The 21,786-nt window shown below is 34.7% G+C and overlaps 1 protein-coding gene and 1 pseudogene across 2 annotated transcripts in view; both read right to left on the reverse strand.

Annotated features, from left to right (window-relative positions):
• Nucleotides 1-586: 586 nt before the first annotated feature.
• LOC311628769 (ribosome biogenesis protein NSA2 homolog) lies at nucleotides 587-1,428 on the reverse strand (annotated as a pseudogene). The gene has a single exon. The product of its transcript is annotated as a ribosome biogenesis protein NSA2 homolog (transcript).
• A 337-nt stretch (nucleotides 1,429-1,765) lies between these two features.
• Nucleotides 1,766-21,786, reverse strand: part of VWDE (von Willebrand factor D and EGF domains) — a gene marked incomplete at both ends in the record, with an annotated part of 36,216 nt that continues 16,195 nt past the window's right edge. The window contains 12 exons of the mRNA XM_084897277.1: nucleotides 1,766-1,899; nucleotides 2,657-2,752; nucleotides 2,857-2,952; nucleotides 6,069-6,164; nucleotides 7,817-7,912; nucleotides 8,807-8,902; nucleotides 10,115-10,210; nucleotides 10,291-10,386; nucleotides 11,721-12,272; nucleotides 16,963-17,930; nucleotides 18,063-18,271; nucleotides 20,148-20,418. Of these exons, the coding sequence (XP_084753403.1) occupies nucleotides 1,766-1,899; nucleotides 2,657-2,752; nucleotides 2,857-2,952; nucleotides 6,069-6,164; nucleotides 7,817-7,912; nucleotides 8,807-8,902; nucleotides 10,115-10,210; nucleotides 10,291-10,386; nucleotides 11,721-12,272; nucleotides 16,963-17,930; nucleotides 18,063-18,271; nucleotides 20,148-20,418 (2,806 nt within the window). The remainder of the gene's footprint in view (nucleotides 1,900-2,656; nucleotides 2,753-2,856; nucleotides 2,953-6,068; nucleotides 6,165-7,816; nucleotides 7,913-8,806; nucleotides 8,903-10,114; nucleotides 10,211-10,290; nucleotides 10,387-11,720; nucleotides 12,273-16,962; nucleotides 17,931-18,062; nucleotides 18,272-20,147; nucleotides 20,419-21,786) is intronic.

The following is a 21,786-nucleotide window of genomic DNA, read 5'->3' on the forward strand; positions in this document are numbered from 1 at the left end:
TTGATGATTCTCTCTGATCGATGTTTCTAACTCTCTATCCCTCTCCTTTCTTCTCTGTAAAAAATCAATAAAATATATATTTTTTTAAAAAAAATTCAAAGTTGAGGGCTTGTAAGATTTGGATATTCTAAAAGTCTCAGAAATATGGAAGCTAACTCAAATGCTTTCCAAGTTCATGTGACCTAAGATTAATCCTTAGTAAATAAAAGCTACCTTAACTTTGTTGGCTCAAGTAAAACAGACATTTGTTTTGTCCAGTTTTAAAAAAATAATTCCATGTTAGTAATTGACTTTTAGATCTGTAAATAATGTTTCTAGAGGTTATAAAATGTCCACACCAAAAGATGCTAATTGCTTATTTAATTTTTATTAGAAATCGAGTTTTTGTTGTTGTTTTTGCTATAACTGCTTTTTTAATCATTCTATTTCATGAGCATCTAAGTGATAAACAGACCCCAAAATAAAGACCAGTTTGTAAACTGGGCCATTTTAATGTTCTTTATAACAGAAAAATAATTCTCTTGATGACTACAGACATATAAGCTGTTTGATAGCACTCAGGAACATCACAGTAAAGCAGTTTTCCTGATTGGTGCACAGTCTTCAATAATTACAGAGTGACTTCAATGAAACTGCTATCAAACCAGGGAGACTGCATTTATACAGCCATGATTTTCAGGACTGTTGGGAACCTGGGCTTATTTTCCCCAAATAACCTTGCCTCCTAGTGTCACAAGGCCCAACTCATTCACGTTCACCTGGATGACGGCACCTTTGGTAATAACACCCAAAGTTGTATGAAGTGGGGAGTAGGGATTCTTCTTCACATCAAGTATTGGCAAGCAAAAGGTAGCTTTCAGATCAGGATGTGTTACATGGGCCTTCTTGAAACCATTGACCTAATGACTCTTTCATATGTAGGTGGTTTTCAAGTTAAGCTATCTCCAACAAAGCAGACTTCAGTAACCATCCTCTTCCACGCTTTTTTCTTTCTCTTTCCTGTTCCAATAACTTTTAATACCTGCTTCTCCCTGGGCACGAACTTTGGGCAGAGGGCCTTCCCATTTTCCCGCTTTCTCTTTTCCTTTTTGTTTAATCATATTGGAAAGTACTTTAGCTCAGGACTGTCCCTCTTTGTCCAGCAGATACGCAGGTACTGCTCCTTGTGGAGTCTTTTTGTCATTCTTTTGTTTGCTGTTTCATTTTTCATGCATCTTGAGAGTCTTTTTCATTTGTGTTTTCTCAGCATGGTACTGTTTATGGTAGAGCTTAGCCTTCAGATCAATCATTATTTTATTTTATTTTATTTTTTGCCTTTTTTGAACATTCACGAACCTCTCGATCTTCCTTCTTTCTCTTTTTCTCATGGTAATCCAAACAATATCCATAGAGCTTCCGGAGTAACTCAGCATTCTGGTTTTGTGGCATGGTGATGGCCGCTGGGCCCCCTGGGTGCAGTCCCCCGGGCATGAAGAAGCTCTCAATTCTCTGGTCTCAGAATCGTGCTAGAAATTGAGTTTTAAGGGATTAAAATCTCAATATATGTAGGAATAACTTGGAGGTATTTCAGAAGGGCCCCCGGAATACCTCAAAATATTTGAAATTGCATGGGAAGCATCATAAAATTAGTGATGAAAACTTCTAGGGTATATTGTATGGATAAACAATGGTTGTAAATTAAACAAATAGCAGGGGCTATGGGAAACCTAAGATGGCTGTTTGGTTCTTCCCTGCTCTCTGGCTAATCAATGTAACAGATTGAGATTCAGAATCTATCATAGAAAATGAATGCTGTAGGCTTACGTATTTGACACTGCATTCCTTCCCAGGAGGCAGGACAATGGCATATACTGGGAGCAATGCATTGACCACCATTTTTACACTTCTGAATGCAGATAGCTGCAAAACGAAACATAAACAAGTCATAAATATGATGTACTAAATAAATCCTATCATCAAACACAAAAATGTTCACTAGAGAAAAACAAAGACAGTTAAAAGTCAGTGATGAAAGCATCTTTTCCCTTAACATTTTATCCAGAATATTTCCAATGTCACTGCTTATTCTTGATTTTAATGGTTGTATAATGTTCCATTGATAAAGTGCATAGTGATTTAACTTTCCTCCAATTATTAGACATCATATTGCTTCTCATTTTTCTCTTTGACCAATATGTTATCATAGCTGCTCATTTTAACTAATATTTTTTAAACCGGAAAAAAATAATATTTGAATGAGGAGAGCTGCTATCAAAAACTAATCCAGTTTGAAAGCAGTGGCACCCCACCTTGGCAGGTTCTAACTTGATTGGTCTGAGAGGGGACCATAGAATTAGTAATTTTGAAAAACCTTCTCCTGACTCCTGTTTAAAACCAGAAGACCATGACTTCAAGGCTAGCTATTGATCCTGGCAATCATAGTGGACAGACTGTAAAATACCCTATATCTGCTTTCTCTGCTAAATCGAAAGAATAAGTTGAAAGGACTTGGCATTTTACTCAGATTCCCTTTTTTTTTTTTTTTTTTAAAGAAAAGATGTCACTTAAAATAGAAACAAATAAAGCAAAAATAAAAACAAGGAAAACGATCTTTGTCTTAAATTCGAATTCATATTCACAAGATGATGGAGGTGTTAGCACTGAGTATTCCTCTTACGTGTGTTGCAGTGTTTCCCTCTCCAACCAGAAGGACAAGAGCAAATGTTTGGTCCCACACATTTCCCTCCATTCATGCACATGGGATCACAGATACCTTAAGGTAAAAAGATGAAATGTCAGGCCTTAAGTAGAAATAGTTTAGCTCTTTAATGTGTTTGGTGTACCTGTAGTTGGCAAATACATGAAGTGGTGTCTTACTTTTTTGGCATCTCCTACCAGTGTATCCTCCACGACAGGTGCACACATTCTTTCTCACGCAACGGCCACCATTCTTACAGGGAGGGTGACAGATGGCTAAAAGAATACATGGTAGCAATCTGAGAATATTACACATTCAGTTGTTATATATTACATATTGCATCATGTGCTTGTTACCTGCGGGGCCATAAGGCAGAGAGATGTGCTATTAAAATAAAAGATCACAACTACGAGTACTAAAATCACCCCTTCTAAATCAAAATACAATTCTTGGAGCTATAAGCTGCTAGTGGGTTAGCACAGTTTGCAATGTATTGGGGAATTGGTCATAACAAATGGAGTCTTTGGTATTGTAGTGCACATATTATGAACCGTATCTTTTTTTTTTTTTAAACCACACTTTAAATAAAGAATGAAATGATCTGATCAAAACCAAGAAAATAAGTCAGCACCTAGCTCTGTGTAAGGATGTTTCTGTACCTGTGGAAATAAAAAAAAAAAAAATCTGAATAATCTGTCACATAATATTTGGAAAATACTTTAACTTTTAAATACCTACAGAAGTAATGAATGAAGAGCTTTATATGTGACTTTTCTATGAGTGTTTGGTAAAAATCTTTTAAACAACAAATTTTTGGCTTTGTTAGGAATGTTTATTGGGTAATGTTGAATATACTGTAGTATCTTCTTTCTCTCCATATATATATTAGATACTGTAGTATCCTCTCTCTCTCTCTTTAGATCAATATTAGATTGTGAACTTATAGAACAGAATTATATATATTCTGTTCCATGAAGCTCACAATCTAATATTTATCATCTTTTATGAGGATTATTATATTGCTTCATGTTTCTTCCAGATATGACAATTAAATGTGGTTGTTTTAAAAATAACACACAGGCAATTTTAAATTTAATTTTTCCTAAATGATAAATAAATTTTAGTTTGTGTTGTAAAAATGAATGTCAAATAATGGCGAGGGCTGTTGCTATTTTTTATTATGGAAAAATACTCATATTTTCTGCTTCTTAATCTTATATATTGGATTTAAGATTATTTCTATCCGGTTTTGATAATAGGGATGTTGTAGACTCACTTCCCATTTGAATTAGATTCATCTTAAATAGTTGCTTTATTTCCAAACACTAAGAAAAATTCACTTGATTTCTAATGGATATATAAGTAAAAATAATGTAGCGCTTCATGAATAAAAACAAGAGAACTGAGTTATTTTAACAAATGGATACTTTTCATTATTTTAGACGGAGCTTTTTCTGGTTAATGCTTGAGTCTACTTTCTCTGATGTCTTTATTGCTAATTTGTTGATGTTGTTGTTGTTTTTAATCTTCACCTGAGAATATTCTTTCCATTGATTTCTAGAGAGAGTGGAAGGGAGGGGGAGAGACTCAGCTCCCCATCAGGAGGCTCCATTTGCAACCTAGGTACATGCCCTTGGCTGGAGTCAAACCCGGGACCCTTCAGTCTGCAGGCCAACGCTCTATCCACTTAGCCAAACTGGCTAGGGCTATTGCTATTTTTTATTAGGGAGAAATACTCATATTTTCTGCTTCTTAATCTTTAAGCAATTTAAGATTATTCCTATTTACTGAGCCACATCAGCTGGGCTATATATAATTTTTAGTTCTACTTGATAATTTAGAGATTTTCCTCTTTCCCAGTTAACGATTGACATATAAATTTAATTTAATTTAATTTTTAAAAAAATATTTTTTATTGATTTCAGAGAGAAAGGAAGAGGGAGAGATAGAAACATGAATGATGAGAGAGAATCATTGATTGGCTGCCTCCTCCATGCCCCCTACTGGGGATCAAGAGCATAACCCCGACATGTATCCTTTTGCTAGAATTGAACCTGGGACCTTGCAGTCTACAGGCTGACACTCTATCCACTGAGCAAAACCAGCCAGGGCATGCATATAAATTTTAGAGAATTGCCCGGCCAGTGTGGCTCAGTGATTGAGCTTCTACCTATGAACTAGGAGGTAATGGTTCTATTCCCGGTCAGGCACATGCCTAGGTTTTGGGCTCGATCCCCAGTAAGAGGCCTGCAGGAGGCAGTTGATCAGTGATATCTCTCATCATTGATGCTTCTTTCTCTCCATCTCCCTTCCTCTCTGAAATCAATAAAAATATATTTTAAAAAATTTTAGAAAATAAAATTAAAAAGTAATATAAGAGATTTAAGCTTTTCATTTCCTTTCTTACATTCTCCACTCAACATTATACCTATAGCTCATAAACATGGGCTTCAACATAGTCTCCTAATTTTCAAGATTTGCCTTATCTCTGTCTTTATTTTCTTCTCTTTTGCTATTTGGTTTCTTATAGGAAATTTGAATTACAGGAACTCCTTTCCAATGTGCACATATCTAGTATTGAAATTATGTTCTTTTTCTTTGCCTCAATTGCCACCTAATACTTCTAGCCAACATCCAAATTAAAAATTGGAATAAAATCAAAGTGTAACAGGACAAAAAAAAAGTATACATTTTAAGAATTAAGTTATGACATGTTCCGACATGCTTTTCCTAAAAAATCTACCCTATACTTTGCATTAGCTAAAAAATATGAAGCTTGGAAGATGCATTTTAAATTTCATTTATTGACATTAATTCATGTCTACACTGACTGCTTCAGGCATGCCCACTATTCTGAAAAACCCACAGCATTAACATTCTGAGGGAAAGTATTAAAATAACAGGCCATAAAGGGGAAATTATGCGTCTTTATGTTCACATATCACCTTGCATAGTGCTGTGCACATCTGGTTCTTCATAAATGTTTAATAAAACTAAAGTCAAGAGAGATCATGAAGTAAAAGTGAACATTAAATTGAGCAAAAATCAAATGTTTTTGCTGTGAAGGCAACAAAATGACACCATTTCATTATAATAGACTGCAAGAAAACTTTGCTTATTTTTTTACACCTTGATTCTATAAAACTGCACAGACAGCTGCCATAGTTGTGAGCCTAATATATGCTGAATAAATATAATCATTGTTCATCATAACTCTGATACGTTTCTATGAAGTTGTCCTTTAGTGGCCAAACTTGCAACATCATAAGAAATAGAGAAAACAAATGGAATAGTATCTTCCCTTTGGAATTTGTCTCATTGTATTTACTCAGATCTCTGTTTATGTCTAATTCCCCCTTAGCTTTCTTATTTATAAAGAAAGAATAATTACCATTCTGACACTGTGCACCAAAGAATCCATTTGGACAGTGGCAAGTGTTTGGCTTATTACAGGAACCACCATTGAGGCAAACAGGGTCACACAAAGCTAATGAACAGCAGGGAGGAGAGAGATCATAAAAGTTTTATTATTTTTTAAAAAATGAAAGCTGCATGAAAGTGCAAAATAGTGCATAATGAAATATTTTATTTTTTACTGCAAATTAAACCCATAACTTATAATTAGTTAGAATTTGCCAAATATAAGAGGAATAAAATAATTGGGTAATAGTTTTGAAAGTCTGTTCATCAAGCTTACAGATAATACTAAGCTAAGACTATGGAGACTGGTTAGAATTCAGAACGCCCTTGTTAAGCTGAAAGAAAGACTAGAAGTTGGGAGAAGGCAATTCAAAAGCTCAAACAGGATGGTCTGTAATTTGCTCAAGTACAAGTGGCCATGTGGACCTCTTTGTCTCCTTCCCAATTTAGAAGGAACACTGCACACTAAAAAACAATCTTTGTTTTTGCTTCTTTATCTTTGTTTCATTTTAAAAGGTATCCCCAATTACATTTTTCTTTTTAAAAACTAATGTAGTGGGTTAATAACATACTACTATAAATTTCAAGTTAATAATACAACATCTGAATACTGCATTGTGTGCTCACCACCCAAAGTTTAGTCTCCTCCCATCACCATATAGTTGACACCCTTTACTTTTCATTCTTCCCCAACCTCCTTCCCCTCTGGTAACCACTGTTCTGTTGTCTGTGTCTGCAAGTTTGTTTGTTTGTTCATTTGTTCCTTTTTGTTTTATACCCCACATGAGTGAAACCCTTTTCCCTCCATACTGACTTGCCAAAATTAATATTCCTCTTCTCTGCTTCCAAGAAACTGTACATTAATTACAAAACTTATTATAATTCAACTTGTATCAGAGTCTTTTTAATAATACAATCCTGTTCCCCTTCATTAATGATATGCTCCTTAAAAGCAGGGCAAAATCAAATTGATCTTTGTTTTCCCTTTGCATTATGCTTCGCACATAGTTGGCAAGCTATAAATGTTGAATTAAATCTATGTTGAAAAAAGTCATTAGAATACAATGTATTAGATTAAACAGATAATTGTACACACTGCTGCCAAGAAGTAAGCCTGATTTGGTGATAAATGAATTCATTTGATGGTGCCCACTTAACTCAAAATTGCTTGAATGTTAGAATGTCTGATTTTTAAAAAATCCCACAACAGTTTGAGGTGTAGAAGATGCAACATAGATATGTTTCTCTCCACCATGAGGCAAGTGGATGAAGAAAATATAAAAGCATAAAAAAAAATTGGTTAGGTTGGATGACAATAAAGCCATTAAACAGTCACACATGTGTCAAAACACAAGGCCCGCGGGCCAAATCCAGCCCGCCAGGCCTTGCAATGTGGCCCGCACCGCGCTGTCATCACTGCACTCCGCTGTCAGTTTATGACATTGTCAGTTTATGACTGTTCAGTAAACCATTCGGCCCGCGATTTAGGCTGGATTTTAGATTTTGGCCCCTTCTCTGATTGAGTTCGACACCCCTAGATGGTTTAATATAAGAAGAAAAAGAATGAAGATGATAGGTTTTTAAAAATATCTCTGCAATAAAAAACTTCATACCATTCTTAAAAGATTAGTTTTATGTTTTGGGGTGCAAGTCTTTAGGACATTGACATATTTAAATTTTATTTTAACTGACATTTATTGAAAATATTTTTTATTTCACCTGTACTGCAGGTGGGTCCATACCAGCCAGGCTTGCACTGGCAAACATCTGGTATAAGGCATTCACCTCCATTTTCACAGTGCTTGTTACAAATCACTAGGATCATAGGACACAAATTAAAAAAAGGTAGATTAGGCTTGGAATTGGTCATATCATTGCCTATTACCTGGTTAGCTCATAACTACCTATTACATCTTTAATGAATAAGATCAGAAAGAAAAAGAAAAATAAATTTTCCTTTGGTTTTACAAGGTCTCCATTTCTCACATCAAGTTATGCTAATTTTAACTTATTTTGCTGATAGATATGGGAAAAGTAGGAAACCATTGAGCTGAATGATAAACAAGCAATGGCCATTTGGAAAAATTATTACTTACTAATGAAAGTAATCACAGGCATAAATTAAATGAGGTAATTTATATGTCATTCAACAAATTGAATTCCTGTCATCTAAAAAAAAAAAAAAATGGAGAAATGGTCATGAATAAGGCCAAAAAAAGAATTGCTCATAAGAAACTTTTAATTTAGTTTTGGCACCCGACACTCAGTATTATGCTGAATGGTAACTGTCATAATAAATCACAAATGTGTGATTTTTTCCCCCATGGAGTTTGGGTTTATACCAATTAGCATTTAAGCCATCAACTATTCAAAGGAGCAGTCCTATCTAATAAAAGGGTAATATGCAAATTAACCATCACTCCATCAAAAAGATGGTGGCTCCCATAGTCACAAGATGGTGGCGCAGGAGACCCCCAGTCTGGGGAGGGGGTGTGGCCACTGAGAGCAGGCAGCATGAACAGCCTGGTGGCTTGCTTGCTTCGTTGACAAGGCAAGCATTCTGCATCCAGCTGCAAATGGGCCTCTGGGTTGCAGAGAGCCTCTAGGCAGTGGTGCAGAGCTGCCAGGCCCCACAAAGAGCTATTGGTGCACGGATTCGTGCACAGGGCTACTAGTTTTGTTATATGAGTCCCCAAGAGCTTTGCTTACTTGTTTTGCACCTTGGTCCCACAAAACCATAAGGACAAGTACAGAGGTTTCTAGCCAAGCAGGTGCCACCATGTTGACAAGGAGGGATACAATATTCTGCAGACACAGATTATGTTATTAAGTCAGCTCACAATTTTTTTTAAAAAGTCAGTTTTTGTTTATAAAGTACAGTTACAATAAAAGCTTTTTGTAGAGCCAATTATATCATCATTTATCTTCTACTATGAAATTTGGTTCTCTGGGATTCACTATGAGTTCATGCTCTAAAAAGACCCACAAATCATTGGCATGTCTTAGTTTATAAAACTTACGATCAACTGATATAATTAAGATTACATATGATTTTAGCTTTCTTCTGGAAAGTGATACTTGGACATATGCATTCTAGCTCACGAATAGAACACTGTTATATTTCCATAATTATTTTCATATGCTATTGATATTGACTCTGTTGGTTTATTCTAGATTTAATTTGTTAATTTGTACCTTGTTATGAAAGCATTTAATATGGCTCTACTTTATTAATGATTACATTACCATCTATCAACATCTGTTTTTTTTAAAATAAAAAATTTGTTTTTTAAAATATCCACTTTAGGAATATCATTTTTAAACTCTCTACTTAAGATTTCCATTAAGACAGTAAAATTAAATGGCTATAGACATGCTTTTATTTCTTTACTTTTTAAAATATATTTGTATTGATTTCAGAGAGGAAGGAAAAGGGGGAGAGAGGTAGAAATATTAATGATGAGAGGGGATCATTGATTTGCTGCCTCTTACACGTCCCACACTCAGAATTGAGCCCAGAGCCCTCAACCTGGGCGTGTGCCCTGGTGGGGAATCGAACCGTGACCTCCTGGTTTGTAAGTCGATGCTCAACCACTAAGCCATGCTGGCTGGTCTACATAGCCATGTTTCTAAAAGTCACTTTTTAAATTTATTCTTACTACCTGATATCTTCTAATTATTTGGTATTTCACAATTCTTTGAAACTATGTTTGACAAGTCCTTCAATAATCAAATGTCCTGTGTTTGAAGGTAAAATGTTTGTAGGGCTCTGATAACTTATAACTAAATCTCAGAAAATTATTCCTGAAGATAATTTTACCAAGAACAAATAAGATATTGCTCTTTAGTTTTCTGATTTTAGAAATTTATTTTTTAAAATCTTCAAATAAATGATTTTAAATAAACATTAAAAACTTTGACTCCCTCACAAGCATTAATGAATATATTAATATGTATACAGAAAAACTATCATTTAAAAATTCGCTTTTTTATCCAATTTTTAATTTGAACGATTACCTTCTTCACAAGTTGCTCCACCAAATCCTGGGGTACATTCACAAATGTTAGGTCTAATACATTTTCCATGGTTTTTGCAATCAGGATGACATACAGCTATATAAAATAAAGCCCATGCTTAGAAATAACAATTATCAATTAAATTAATCATGCAAACTGATGAGTGCTATACCTACCAGTTTGGCAGTTAGAGCCAGTGTAACCAGGTTTACATTTACATATGTTTGGGGCAACACACTCCCTCCCTTTTCCACATGGGTGTCTACAAATGGCTGCAAAAATGAAGGGTAAAATGTTGATACAGTATGTACATGTTGCTTATAGGCTTGGTCATAAAAGTAAAATTTTCTGAAATTTGACTAATTTGACACTATTACTAAACAATAGCCACTACATTTATCCATGAAATTATTTTCCCCCTTATATTTGTTTTACTACTGGAATACCTGAGGATAAGAAAGAAAAACCATATGAGTAATCCCTCCTATAGCAAAATCTATGTTAGAGATAGTGACTAACCATAAATGGGATGAGGGCAATGAAATGTCAGGAACTAACTAGGTAAATGTTGGTGAAAGGCAAGGATAATTAGAATTTCAAAGAGCAAGATGCCAGGAACATGTAATAAGGTTATAGGTTTGTGTTCCTTAAGCTTCTATAACTACCTGATATATTCTAATTAGGCATTTAACACTTCTGAAGACTGCAATGCATGAGGTAGTTTTATTTGTCAACTAGAGGCCCGGTGCATGAAATTTGTGCGGGGGGGGAGGCTGTCCCTCAGCCCAACCAAACCCAATCTGGGACACCATAAATGGGTGGTCAGACATCTCTCTCTCAATCCAGGACTGCTGGCTCCCAACCGCTCGCCTGTCTCTGCTTGATTGCCTCTAACTGCTTCTGCTGGCCAGCCTGATTATCCCCTAACCACTCCACTGGCAGCTTGATAGACACCTAACTGCCCCCCCCCCCGCCCCCCAAAAAATTTGCTTTGCATCAGAGAAAACAATGCTAATAATTGTGTAAAGAAATAAATGCTTTTTTCCTCAAAATTAATGTGATGTCCAATTTGCTTTATTCTCAAGAGCTGTAGAAATTACAGAGAAATCTCATTTATGCACATATGTCAGAAATAGTAAGTTAAAGGGCTAAAGGCATATTGAGAGCTGAAAATAACCATGACCACAATGTAATTCACATCCTTATTTTATCTTTTAGCTGCTTAATTCCAGGAAAAGCAGTTAGCCCTCTAAGGCTCTGATTTCTCATCTGTATAACGAGAAAATAACACCCAATTTATGGGGTCCTTGTGGATTATATGACAAAATTGATACAGAAAGTTTCCATAGACCATGGACCACAGTAGGTACTCAATAAATACATTTATATTATATAGTTATAATCCTATTTAATATTAACACTTTTCAAAAATGACTCAGAAATGCCCATGTTAAGTTTTTGAAATATTAAAAAGAATACAAACAAATAAATAAAATAGAAATTATTGAAGTAAATGGAATAAATAGAGATTAATAAATAAAAAGCATATCTTCTTAACTACTTGAATGTGAACTCCATAGTTTTCTTTGAAGAGTTTTCATACTACCTCTGCAATTGATACCATCTCCGTAATATCCCAGGGGGCAGCGTCCACATCGGAAGTGACCATCAGTGGTTGGCACACAGGAAACACCCAGAAAGCATGGCGATTCTGCACAAGTTGATATTTTGGTTGACTCGGGCTTTTCTGGCAAAATAGTGATGGCTGTACTAACCAATGCTGCAAACCCATCCTTGTGCTGTGTGTAACCTTGGGCAGACGTGGTAAGTTGATAATTATATCCTCCTGTCTCTGTTTGGATGGTGCCCTGGGTAATGTCTTTTACTTCATCATGGGAGCGGTTGGGGTTAATGCATATAGAACTGCAATTGTCCATAGTAACTTCTAGTTCCCCCAGACTGAGATTTGTGTTCAGAGTATGAGCCGCATGTTTAAAACCGGACGTCTGTTGAGAAATTGCCTCTGAATTATTCATTCGAGTTGTAACTGATATTAATGAGAAGTACGAGATGTTGCTGGTTTTGGTGGTAACCGGACTATGGGTAAAACTTGCACCAGTTAGTAAATGCTCTGTTGATGGTGACTGAGAATTTGTTTCTAAACAACCAGGAAAAAAAATAAATGTTAGTCAATAATATTTTTAAAGTTCTGCTCTGCTCACAATAATTCATTCTTTCATTTAATATCTATTGCATGTATAACACTGTATGAGGAGCTGTGCAGTAATGAGGAATCATCCCACAACTCCTGCTTTCAGTAGACTTATAATCTTTTTGAATACATAGTATAACAATTAGAAGACAATAACTAATTTTATTAAGAGTTAGAAATAGTCAACAAACATTTATTACTACCTAATACACAGTAGGCTCAGAGCAAAAGAAAGCCCAGCTCCATCCCTGAGAAACTCGGTGTTGTTAAGGATATAGGCATGTGAGCAACTTATTTTAATGATCTGTGATCATTTCTATAAAAGTGACAGCTATGGTATCTATAAGAGCATAGAAGAGTGGACAATTTTTTTTTTTTTTGCCTGGAAAGGTAAGGAAAGAAAATGAATGCTTATAGAAAAATCAATTGATAATTATATAAATGCTGTTTTGTATGAGAGGCAAAGAAGAACGGTGGCTCTAGTCATTTTATCGTTGTGACAGAAAAGGATTTTATACCTTCATCTTTATTGATTGCCCAAGTAGGAATTAAACAGTTTTGTGTGTGTTCTTTGTAAAGGTGGGTTGTCATTTTTTCTCTCTTCCAAGGTACTTTGCTTTCCTTATCCAGTAACTCTTCTAAAAGTTTCTTTGGTATGAAAAATATAACATTTTAGAATATGGGTAATTTTAAGCAGTGACTAGACATGTTTCTCTTTTATCCTTTCTACTGTTGATTTAGGGTTGATTTTTGCAGTGTCTTTAGGCACAACACTTCTCAAACCCCTTATAATATGAAAAAAGGGGAGTCAAATCAAAACTAGTCAAGAAAAAGACATAAGAAGACAAATCATAAGCAACAATAAAAAATAATCATAATATAACTGTTAAGCAGAAACAAGGGCAATGAAATATTTTGGTAAATTTGAGGATTTCATAAAACAGAAATCATAGGGTTTTAGACTAATACAGAAACAAGAGTGTACCAAATATAGCCCAAAACAAAAATAAGAACAGAGTAGTTATCACTTTGAACAAGAGGATCCTGGATCAATCCTCAGGTCAATTGATAAAAAATCTGAGATAAGTTAGTGTCCTCTTGTCCTGTCTTTGTGCCATGAAGTCTGCTCCTTCCCCCTACCCCCCCATATCTTCTTAGGACAGTTTCTGATATTGAATTTAAGGAAGAAGTAGAGAAGAATTGGAATTAATTTCAGATTATGAAAAACATAGCAGAAGAAATGGAGGAGTATATATTAGCAAATGCACATTAATAAAATCTATTGTTTTCTTTTGAAATGTAATATAATAAACCTTAGGGTTCATGTTAAAGTATGCATCAGAAATATAGAAAAATTACAAAATAGAATTGTGAGGGGCTATTTACCTTAGCAATATTAAAGTGTATTATAAAGTTACACTTATCAAAATAATGTATTATTGGCATAGAAAAATACCATTAGGTAATAAAAACATAAGAGAAAGCTCAGAAATATATCTCAATGTATATTTTAATTTAATATAAAAACATGGTATTAAAGTCCAGTGTGAAAGTATAGGTTATTTTAATAAATGATAACACATAACTGCTTATTTTTCTGGAGGAAAAATATATAGGGCCTCTAACTCACACATAAATTCCAGATGGACTAAGAACTAAATGTAAAATATAAAATAATATAAGTCATGACTAGATATAAGAAAATTGAAGAGATTATATGCATAATTTAGAAGTTAGGAGATCCTTGGAAATGGAAGCTATAAATAAAAGCTGTAATAAAAAAATACCTGTATTTGACTACATAAAATTGTAATATTTCTGCATAAAAAGACAACATAGATAAAAACAAGCCACTGAGATAGAGGATAATTTTAAGAACATGTAAAGTAATATTACAAATCAAAAAGTCAAACAAGAGTTATTAACAGAACAGGAAACAGAGAAGCAAATCTAAATGATTATATGAAAAATCCAATGAAAAAAAACAATAGATAACCTTTGTCAAGTTCTGTCCAGGTAAAAACAATGGGAAGATACAACTAAACAACTGTGAACATAAAAAAAGAGAAAAAGCTATATAGATGAGGATAATTTTAAATTATATAAGAAGACTACATGTGATTTTAAATAAGAATTTGACATCTTGATGAAAGAATTATTTTTAAATAAAATGTAAATGACTAAATTGACCCAAGAAATGATAGAATATAGTTGAAATAATAATTACCATGAAAGAAACAGAAAATAATCTAAAATCACTTCCCAAAATGATGTCAGGACAGATGGCCTATTGGGAAAACTTGTACCAAATAATCAAGGAAAGAATATTTTCCAAATTGTTGCAATGCACAGAAAGAGATGAAAAGTTTATAAACATTTGATCAGAGAGGCATAATCCTATAGTAAATATTATTTATAAATATGCATAAAAATTTAAATGAAATCAAATGTAGCTCTGTGGTTATATAATACTGCATTGGGATTACATAGACTTGTATATCTATCAATGTTATTATATTACATAATTACATTAAGATACTAATAAAAATAATATAAAATAATGTTAAAATGTAATTTGATACATTTTAAAGCATTTTGAATAAGTTTGTCTAAGGGAATGTTAACAGGAATCATAGCAAGTTAACAAATAAAATTGAAAACACATGATAAAATTTAAAACCCACTCTTCATTTTAATCATCGACCAAGTATTATCAGTTTGCTTCTTTAGTGTCATTTTCATTTGTTATCTCCTCACCTTAGGTCAGAATATCTTCATGTCTTTTCCTGTATGTATTTGTGATATTGATTTAACCCTTCTTCCCATCTTCAGACTTAGACAGTTCTTTTCCTGCAAGTGATCCATCCTCCATACTGCTCTTAAACAGACTTTTTAAAATGTAAACCTTATCCTGTTTCTCACAGTGTTTTAGTGGTCTGGACACTAGCTACCTCTCTAGCTTCAACCCCGGTTGCAGCCAGGACCCTCTCCCTAGACTTCAGGCATTCCAACAGAGCCCAAAGTGTGCTGTGATGTTTGTGTGTGTGACGCCTCGGTACCTTTGCTCCTGCTCTTTCTTCTACCTCAAATGCCTTTGTCTTTCTGGATCAAATTTAGCTGTGGTGACACTGCCTTTTGAAAACTTTTTATTATCCCTCCAGGTAGACATCATTCCTACTATTCTAACCACTTGTATCCAAAGACACAGAACACCATACTGAACTATGTGATTACCTGTCATATTTCCTGCTATTATACTTAAACCCATTAAGTCAGAGTACATATGCTATATACGGAGTGGAGCAACTGTAGTTTACAGTTGTTTTTATGGAAAACAATAATACAAGAATAAACTGTGGTTTATATACTTAACAACTGTAAACCTGTTTTTTGTTTTGTTTTGCTTTTAGGGAAGGTGGAAGAGAGAGGAAAAGACAGAAATACTGATGTGAGAGAAACACATCGTTTGGTTGCCTCCTGCATGAGCCCATACTAGGGCATGTGCCCTTGACTGAGAATCAAACCATGACCTCCTGGGTCAAGGGTTGACGCTCAACCATAGAGCCACACTGGCTGTGCAAGATGACTCCAGATTTTTAATGTGAGCAATGAGAGGAACGGAGTTTGCATTTACTGAGCTAGAAACATCTGATAGGAGGAAAATCAGGAGTTATTGGTTTATCTGTTAATGGAATCAAATTGACTTTAAAAACTTCTTTCTCTAATATATTGAGATAAAATAGTTCCATGTAGATAAGTTAGAGAGAAAAAAAAGCAAATTAGTATAATTAGCAAAATATAAACATAGTCTTAAGAAAACTAAATTTGAGTTCTAGAAAAACTTGTTCTCTGCTAGTAGAGGGACCAGCTGTGTGCCAAGTTCCCAAGGTCAAGAGAACCTTGAATTTGCAAGGAACAGCACAAGAACAAAGTGGGTGGAATGGAATGAGTGAGGGTGATAACAACAGGGGATTAGTTTTGACAGGTTATTGTATGTGCTTCAACTTTTAAATACACACACACACACACACACACACACACACACACACATATATATAATTTCAGAGAAGAAGAGAGAAGGGGAGAGAGAAAGAAACATCAATAATGGGAGAGAAGCACACCCCACTCTGGGGATCGATCCTGCAACCCAGATATCTACCCTTAAACAGAATAAAACCTTTGGTCCACAGGCTACACTGTATCCCCTGAGCCAAATCAGCTAGGGCTGTGCTTTACTTTTACTCTGAATAAGATGGAACTCTTTTGGAAAATTAATAATGTTCTAGAGGCCTGGTGCACAAATTTGTGCACAGGTGGTGTCTGGCCAGCCTGCCCCAATTGGGGCCGATTGGATCAGGCCGCCGGGGGGGGGGGGGGGGGGGGCGCGGGCTGTGGGCAGTTGGCCAGCTGGCCCTGCTCCCTGATTGAACTCCTGGTTGAATTCCAGGTTGAACTCCCGGTCAAAGGGACAATTTGCATATTAGCCTTTTATCATATAGGAATAGTTAATATAATTTGTTTTTCTCCCTATATTATCTTTACAATCCTGCTATAAAATACTGATGGTAAAAAGAACAAAGTTATTTTCCTAATTAAATGACATTCACAATATTGCAGTTGAAGAGTATTTACTTACCACGTGACTCACTGCAGTCATAGGAACCAAAGCCCGGGGGACACATGCATCCCCACGGCATACACTGCCCATTGCCGCTGCATAAGTTGGGGCATCTTAACACTAAGAGGATGTCTTCAATTGATTTGCCATATTCTTCTGTGTTATATTTACCCTCTTCCAAAATTCTCCTTTCACATTCGTTTTCTAAAAGGGCCACTCCTGCTCCTGCCCAGCTGAGATCGTCTTTTAGGAGAACATCCTTAACACACATATCTATGACACTGTCTAGTCTCGTGCCAAGAAAGGGAAGGCAGTGCCTTCCTAGGCTGGAGTTGGCTAGCGTCCGCTGACACAGTTCCAACGTGCTGTGTTCCGTGAGGCCAGAGGGTGTAGGCCACGTGGGGACAAACTCTTGCTGGACATCCTTAGTATGGTCCTCAGGGAAAAAATAAGGCAGCTCTTTTACATCATTCTGGCTGAGACTCTGGAAAGCAAGCAAAGGAAGAAACTCATAAAAGCTTTGCCGTCTCCATCTGTTTTGTCGATGCCGCCCTGTTTCTTGACTGCGTCTATCCTGGTCCCGTGTCTGTACCCCATTGTCCAAAGCTTTTGGTACAACTTGTTTCTCATTCTTAGGATATTTTTGTAAATTTAAATCCAGTTTGGGTAGGTTCACGTGCTTTTTGTCTTGAGGAAAGAAATTGGAATTATTTTCTTCTCGAGAGGTATGCTTGTTTATCTCTCTGACAAGAGCTTCTGAGTTAATATATTTAGAAGTGACATCCAGTTCTGGTATCAAGGAAGAGAATGTGACACGTGTGAGGACTTTGCAGTCGGAAGCAACGTCTGCTTGAGAAACACGGGCCGGACGATTAGAAGACGGGTACAGTGAGGTGGTGTCCAAGGAGCAGCTACAATAGGGTAGTTTTCCAGGCGATGGTAGAGTTATGGGCGTTGTGTCGAACATGCTTTTTCCGGGCAAAATCCTTCCAGATGGAAAACAAAAAAGTAATTTGAACAAAAACATCCCCCCACCCCACCCCCGGAAAGGACTTACAAAAAAAGTAGAGTATTGAGTCATCACTCATTTTAAGTCAAATATTAATTTACTTTCTTACCTCCATTCATTAATAAAAGCAAAACAGTTATTAAAAGTTTGATCAATTTTGGTCCCATTTTTGTCATGGAAATCATTTTCGGGGTTTTCATCAAAGGTGCCACAAAGTCCCAAAGTGTTTTTGTAATCTACACTCGGGGCTCTGATGGTTAGACTCATGCCCCAATCACCAAGATCGGCTCGGATAAAGGCTCCAGAAGAAAACCAGATCTGAAATACAGAAAGAAGTCATTTAAAATAATATGCAGTCTTTAAAAAAGGAAGACATCTAATGCTTTCAACAACAAAGATAAACTTACAAAAAAGAATAATATTCAATGCAGATTATGAAAAAACTATTATGTAAGGAAATAAATTCATTGATTCTCTCAATATACCAGTAAAAGGAAAATAAAATATTGCTTTTCCTTAGACTATACCTTTCCTCTTCATACTATCTGTGAAAATAATGGGTTTTTGCCTTTTGCTGATTTGAAATTTGATTTCCACATTGGTCTTTTTATGGAGATATTTTGTTTAAACTCTTTTTAAAAATAACTCAAACTAGAATGAGACATTTTGTGCAATTAAAACAGCTATTTATGTTGAGTATAATTTTGCCAAGTAATGTCTCTGATAGTAATTATTTGATCTAGACTTAGATTGATGAGTAATTGATTTACACTTGTAAATGTAATTCCAGAAGGATACATATTCCTAATCAACATTCTCTTACTGCCTGTAGGCAAATAGAATCAGAAGCCAAATTATAACCAGAACGTTGCTAGGGGAGTTGGAATGAGAGAATGGGTTTGTTGAATCATCCTAATAGCCTATGTCACCTGTGATCCTCCGCACAGAAGTCTCACCCTCCCGGATCAGGGACTTGGATGTACATGTTGAGAATTCTCTCTTCAAAAACCACTGAAGATACACCATGTATGTCTGTTCCTCTGACTCTATTATCCCGTTTATTTTATTTTTACATTTAAAAACTTACATCTGTTTTGTTGTTGCCACCCTGTTTCTTGACTGTGTCTATTCTGGTCCCCTTGTATTTTTTAGATTTAAAAATTTCAGTTTTTCTTTTTAGAAAACATGGTATTATTTTAAAAGCAAGGCTATTTCATATTGCTACTCAATCTGAGGTGGCTGACTTTAGGGTCTTGGTGCATATTCTTTGAAAACCTTTCCTATATTTCATTAATTTCTTTCCTGTCAATAAATACACACCTATTCCAACATTTTCATGACTACAAAGTGGGTCTGTTATGTGACATTGCTATATTTGGGGTTTTGGTTAAATGCTTTTATTCATCACTGATTGATTGTAACTTTTCCCTCTCAAAAGGAGAGAGATTATGTGGGGTTCTGCAATCCTTAATTATTTTATTATGGTAAATTTCTTGAAAAATGACATGCATAGGTTCAGTTTACATATACATTACATATATTACATATGTTCTCTGGAAGTCTTGCCAGTATTATATGAGAAATATAGGAACTGCATTTCTTTGATCACTAATGAAATTGAAGTTTTTATATTGGTTATTTGTAATTTTGGACATATTTATCAATTTTATTTCTTTTATGAATTTATATTATTTGCTCATTTTAATTGGTATGCTGATCATACATTAGTGATGGATATTAATGACTATGCAATCTTTGATGTCTCTTGATTTTCTATTCTCTTCCATATCTACCAGCCTATTTCTGAGATAGGACCATCTGTATTCATTTCAAAAATTGACTAGCTATTCCCAAATATTTATTCTTAGTTACATATTTCAAGTTTGGCTAATAAATATATCACATATTAGGCATTGCCAAGAATATTTCTATGAATCATCCACCAAGTTATAATGAAATTTTAAATAAGGAAGTTCAGTTTGATAGTTTTAACTATTGTTTTGTCGATTTGTGTGTGGTACATGAAAAAAAATTTACTTCTTATAAGATCAGTTTTACTCTAAATGTATTTTCTTGAAAAAAGCACACAAAACCCTAATGTTGAAAATGATAGTTTTTAAATTAATAGAGATGCAAATAGATTCAGAATAAATCCAAATTCTGTAGAAAAAATACTTTTAATAATCATACATACTGTGACTTTTCTTCCTAAATAAGATTCACTTATCTTGATATTGCTGGTTTCATGTTGGCTCTTTAGAAATAAATACGGCTGCGATTCATGTAGCTGACCACCGCACATATCAAAAGTAACTACATCACCTTCTTCTTTGGCAACAAACCCGCAGTTACATGACACAGGATAGTAAAGGCTTCCACAGTCCCATTGGCGTACATGGACTTCAAAATCACGTGACATACTCTTGTAAAGCACAAACGTTCCTGTCTTGAAATTATCATATACCCTAATAACAAAAGCCAACTGCATTAAGAATTGGTATAAAATGTCACAACAGTATGATATAAACCAAAAATGTGTGCTCAATTTATTTATATGCATTCAATACACTTTGCTGCAAAAATGAAAAATCTATATTTCTAATAGGTTTATTTATCATGAGTATATATATATATATATATATATTTTTGTAGAGCCTTGAAGGAGACAAGTAGTGATAAACACCTAAATCTTTCTCACTGATCTTCTACTTTTAAGCAATGCTCTGTCAACCCCTGCTTCCAGCCTTCTCTTTCTATCCCTCCTTTGTTTTTTTCCTACTGCCTATCTTTCTCAGATACACTGTATATTTTATATATTAACTGTATATATCTCTCTTTACCTATACAAAGATAAGGTAGAGTATGTCTGTTTGTCTTATCACTGCCAAACCCCCACCCCAGCATGTAGAGCATGGTTTGTTACTTAGTTGTTGCACAATTGATCTTGTTGGATTATAGTGGATAAAATTCGTCACCGCTATGCTTTCCTGAGGTTCTTCCATTTAAAACTTCTGTTTTTCATTATAACCACAAAGGATTCTTGCCTGTGGGATTGGTTTCTACAACTTTGTATACTGGTTCGAACTTTTGGAGTACTGTTCATTATTGGAGGGAATCTGCATCTATGCACTAACATTGTATAATCTTACTAATAGTAATCACATTATACTTTTTAAAATAGAATAAATGTACCTTGCACAATGAAGAAAATTTTGACAATAATGAAGTGTTCGTATCATTTTAGGGACTTATTAAAAACATGAATTCTCCAGAACAGTATAACTGAGTTTAAATCCTTCTATGCAGATAATAGTAGCAGGATGGCTTACTTTTTTTTTTCTTTTCTTTTTTTGGGGGGTAATTTTATCCATTTTACTTTAAGATCCAGAGGTAATATTCAGGTATTCATGATTACTACAATAGATTTTTCCCTGAGTAACCTTGTCATGAATTACAAGTGAGATTTTAAAACAATTACATATTAGTTTAATCATCTTGCCTTAAATCTTAAAGATTATTTTAGTTATCACCTAGAAATGCAATACAGTATATATGTCTAGAGCAAAAAAATTAATCATCATTAAAAATAGACAAGATAAAATGATTGTATTTGTAAGAATCTTAATTTTTACAAATTCAGTCTCACAGCTAATTCATATATTTACTAAGAACTATTGATAGATTTTAAAGAAAAACCACCCCACACAAATAAATTGGTATTTTGAAATAAGCCAGTGATGTCTATGCATGCTTTCCTTTTTAAAAAATATTTAAATTTTTTTTTATCGGTTAATTCTCACCCAAGGATATTTTTCCATTAATTTTTAGGGAGA

Source organism: Pipistrellus hanaki (assembly GCF_964339955.1).
Source record: "Pipistrellus hanaki genome assembly, chromosome: 10".
NCBI lineage: Eukaryota > Metazoa > Chordata > Mammalia > Chiroptera > Vespertilionidae > Pipistrellus > Pipistrellus hanaki.